Source organism: Portunus trituberculatus, chromosome 31 (assembly GCF_017591435.1).
Source record: "Portunus trituberculatus isolate SZX2019 chromosome 31, ASM1759143v1, whole genome shotgun sequence".
NCBI classification, from domain to species: Eukaryota; Metazoa; Arthropoda; class Malacostraca; order Decapoda; family Portunidae; genus Portunus; species Portunus trituberculatus.
In genome coordinates, this window is record NC_059285.1 from 26566912 (window position 1) to 26571911 (window position 5000).

The following is a 5000-nucleotide window of genomic DNA, read 5'->3' on the forward strand; positions in this document are numbered from 1 at the left end:
TAAATTGCTGTTGTTCTCTGTCATTTGTTCCCCATCCTCCATCGCTCTTCTTGGGTTTTCTTCATTCAAAAGTGCCTTGAAATATTCTTTTCATCGCTCTCTTATTTCCTTGTCATCAATTAGAACTCTTCCATCCTTATCTTTAACCTGCTTGATATCCGTAAAATCCTTTGTTGACTTTTCTCTCTCTGTCTTGCTACTGCAAATATCCTCTTCTCGCCTTCCCTGGTTTCTAATTTATCGTACATGTCTTCCCTTGCTCTAGCTTTCGCTTGTGCTACCGACCTCTTCGCTTCTTTATTTGCTTTTCTGTAGACTCTTTCTGTCTCTTCATTTCCCATTCTATCATGTGTTTTCTTTGCCTCCTTCTTTGCCTTAATTCTCTCTCACCTCATTATTCCACCACCAAGATTCCTTATCCTGCGGGGGATCCTTGCCTGATGTTTTCCCGAATACTTCTTCCCTTATCTCAATTATGTGCCTGCTGTTTGTTGTCCACCATGTGTCTGGATCTTCATCTTCTACCATCTTGTCTAGCAGTTTGATTTTAAACTCCGCTTTCAACTCCTCATCCTTCAACCTCCACCATTTAATTCTTGGTGTTCGTTGTTGTCTGCCCCTTCTTTCCTCTTTCATTTCGTTGTCTATCACGGTCAGCCTGTGCTGAGGTGCGACACTCTCGCCATTGATAACCTTAAAATCCTTTATTTCCTTCAGGTTATTTCTCCTACACATTAAAAAATCGATCTGGTTTTTCCTTCCTCCACTGCAATATGTCCAAATCTGATTTTCCTGTTTCTTATAAAAAGTATTCAAGATTGCCATGTCGAAAGCCACTGCAAAATCCACCCCATCAAAAGGACGATCCCTTTAATTAAAGAGATAAAAGAAAAACAAAATCACCAAATGACTTCAAACTTTCAGTGCGACATTACCAAAAACTACTATTTTCCAGGTTTTCGCAATGTTAAAAAATTTTTGACTTTTTATTCCTGAACCCTGGTTACGTTTTTAAGGTCAGATATATGAAATATTAACATAAGACGGAAAATAAGGAGCGGAAACTGGGCTTTTTTATGTACCTGCTATACGCAGCTGGTAATGTTTTGGGTGTAGGGAGGTAGGGGCAGCAGCGGACCAATAGCGCGTCAATTTCAATCTGTGATGTCATGTGAACTCCCATTATACCTCCCTGTTCTTCTTTCATTCATACTCCTAGAGAGCTAGCTTAGAGCTAGATTGGTAAGCCTGCAAAGACATTAAAGTTACGCATGAAAACTTCCTATTCAAGATAATTTTATACATATTAATGTCACGAGGTACATTGTGCAATGATAATAGATAAAGTGATTTAAGGGATAAAAGATACCTTAGTAAAATCATGTAAACAACATTATTATTACTGGCGCCATATTTGAACATTGTTTACAACCAGTACGACGCTGTTCTCAGCCGCAGCCACACCAGCACCTCTCCATATTTCATTTCACTATTACCTTCAAAACAATTGCTAAAAAGATACAATAACGCTTATACAAATTTTTCATGCTTACCGGATTGGAAATACTATTAGAAAAAAAGTGAAGATGACCTTCAATCCAATCAATAGGTAGCTGATGTCATGGGTCTCTCTCTCTCCCTCTCTCTCTCTCTCTCTCTCTCTCTCTCTCTCTCTCTTGTTTCTCTCTCTCTCTCTCTCTCTCTCTCTCTCTCTCTCTCTCTCTCTCTCTCTCTCTCTCTCTCTCTCTCTAAAAAAAAAAGATAACAAATAGGAAGGAGAAAGATGGAGGGGTGATAAAACTAAGTGTTCTTACATTTTCTCCCCGTCCCTTCCCTTTGTTCTTTATACTTCCCATTCATATCCTTCCCCAGTTGCTTGTGAAAACTACGCAACATTTATTATATAATGTGTGTTCTCAGCGAGGAGTGCCACACAATGTTTCAATTCGATATTGTTCTCCACAGTGGTGTTTGCCCGCGTTCGCCGCCTCACCACAACACTAGATGGACAAGAAGCTTACAAAGTGCGAGTGAAGCGAAAAGTAAAGGTATGTGAAAAGGCATCCTCTACTTAGCTTTAGTATTAAAGACAAATATGGTGGGTGTTGATGTAATTTATGTTCCTTTTTTTGCACCAACACTGACTCAGATTCCTAATAAACCAAAATACAGTCAACAATGATAACCAGAAATTTTGATATATGTGAAACCGGAACGGGTACTCCTTTCCTAAAATCCCTTTTGTGATAATGTTGTAAGTAACTTTACAGTTGTTAGTCATTTCTCTTTTTTTATTTTTGCATACAATGAAAGAAATATTTCTGCAATACTTGTAGATTTAGATGGTCGTCCCCTTTTACTTCATTGTCAGGTGTTCAGGTACGTTAAAGTGACGCTATTCCAGAGAGAATGACAGAGATAGATTGATGCTGCCCTCTTAGATCCGGCATTTTCATCAAAGATATAATGAGATGACAGACATAATATATGATAGATGACAGACATGACACATGATAAATACAAAATAGAGAAAGAGTTGATAGGTTGACAGACATGAAACACAATATATGTGAATAGAGAAATATATATATATATATATATATATATATATATATATATATATATATATATATATATATATATATATATATATATATATATATATATATATATATATATATATATATATATATATATATATATATATATATATATATATATATATATATATATATATATATATATATATATATATATATATATATATATATATATATATATATATATATATATATATATATATATATATATATATATATATATTTTTTTTTTCAATATTTTATCACAATTTTTGTTGCCGTTGGCCAGTATTCCCTTTTACATGAAAGAAATAGTTTATATATATATATATATATATATATATATATATATATATATATATATATATATATATATATATATATATATTCTTAATTCCCATCCGGTTGTTGCCGGGTCGGGTCCTATGACACACTCCTGTACTCTCGCCACGCCTCTCGGTCACGCGCCAATGCTACCATCTCTGCTGCAGACATCTGTGTATTGGCCTGTCTCAGCTGTTGCCACCACGTCCTCTTTGGCCTTCCTCTTGGTCTGCTACCATGCACTCTCCCGTACAACATTGTCCTCGGCCATCTTTCATTCTCCATCCTCTCTACATGTCCATACCATCTTTGGTTGTCTCGCACCATGTCCACTATTGTCCTTGTGACTCCAGTCATTGCTCTTGCTCTCATTCGTTATTCTGTCCTCCCATCTTATATTCATTATTCTTCGCAGACAATGCATTTCAAATGCCATTAATTCATTCTTTTTCCTTTCTTTCAACACCCAACGCTTGGATCCGTATAATGCTGTTGGGATTACAATTGCTCGTAGAAAACGTAGCATTAGGCCGGTTGTTAGAGTGCGTTCTCTCCAGACTTTATCTAGCTTCTTAAAAGCCACATAACCCATCGACGCCCTGCTATTGACCATTTTGAATGAATCACGATCCTCGGTAAAGTTTACTCCTAAGTAGATAAAGGAGTCCACTTGTTCCACTGCACCTGAATTCAGCATTATTCTGAACTGTTCTTCCTATTTTCATGACTTTTGTCTTCTGTGCGCTGATAGTGAGTCCGTACTTTTGACAGGTTTCCTCCAGGTTTCTCATCATCTCTTGTAGTTGGTTTACAGATTCGGCCATTACTACCATATTATCAGCATACCTTAAGTTGATCATGTTCATACCGCTCATGTTCCCCCCTTCTGAGTCACTTAATGCCTGACTTACCACCCATTCCAGAAATATGTTAAATATATTGCGAATTTCTCTGAAGTTAACTTGTCTTTTCTTCATGATGCTGTCGTTGTTTGATACAATTGCTTTATAAACTTCGTGATATTTCCTTAGAATTCGTAAGTCTCCAGTACAGCAAGCAGTGTTTCTCTTCCTACCGAGTGAAATGCATGTTGGAAATCCACAAAAACGCAGTACATATCTTTGTCTTTTTCCCACATTCTTTCTCCTATTTGACTAAAGCTGAAAACTTGATCTATTGTTCCTCTGCCTTCTCTGAAGCCTGCTTGTTCCGCGGTCAGAATTTCCTCCTCTCTATTCCTCATTCTTCTCTGGATGATTTTAGCGAGAACCTTATAAGAGTGTGTGAGCAATCTGATTGGCCTGTAGTTACTACAGAGAAGGACATCACCTTTGTTATGTATTGGAATGATAATAGCTTGTTCCCACTCCCTTGCCACATGACCATCAGTTATTGCTGCATTACACAGCTTTGTGAGCCATCTATTTATATCAACACCTGCTGCCTCCAACAGTTCCTGCGACACCCCATCAACTCCTGTTGCTTTTCCTCTCGCCAATGACCTTATTGCAGCTCCCACTTCCGATGGTAAAATTGGTGGCGTGGTGCTTCGCTCAGTTTGGTTCTGCTGTAGTTCTGGATAATTTTCCCTTATAAAGTCTTCAGATGGACCTTCGAACACCCTTTTTGTAATAAGATTTCCATATACGTTTTACTTCTTCACTCGATACTTTTTGTCCCTGATAATTTTTGACTGCCATTGGTTGATGTTTCCATTCTTTTGTGATTTCCCTCACAGTTCTAAACAGTGTGCTAGAGTTACCTGCTCTCAAACTATTTTCACAGGTGATGCATTTTTGTTGATACCACTCTCGCTTCGCCTGCTTACATCTATTTTTCACTTGTCTACACATTCGCCTGTATTCTCTTTTATTGGCCTCTGTTGGGTCTCTGTTCTTCCCTCTTTTCGCCGATCTTCTCTCATCGCACACGTCTAAGGTCTCCTGTGTCATCCAAAGTTGCTTTGCAAATTTTCTCCTCCCAAGTAACTGTTCTGATTCTTCGATTAGACAGTGTCGTTCTTTTGTCCATAGTTCATCTGTGTCTTCTAACTCCATCAGGGCTTCAAATCTCCCACCGATCCTCATCGTAAATTCC

General features: G+C 37.6%; 1 protein-coding gene across 1 annotated transcript in view; it reads left to right on the forward strand.

Moving 5' to 3' along the window:
• The window catches only part of LOC123511365 (tissue inhibitor of metalloproteinase-like), a 141820-nt gene that overhangs the window by 86541 nt on the left and 50279 nt on the right, over positions 1-5000 (forward strand). Inside the window, exon 3 of the mRNA XM_045267183.1 lies at positions 1966-2048. Within this exon, the coding sequence (XP_045123118.1) occupies positions 1966-2048 (83 nt within the window). The remainder of the gene's footprint in view (positions 1-1965; positions 2049-5000) is intronic.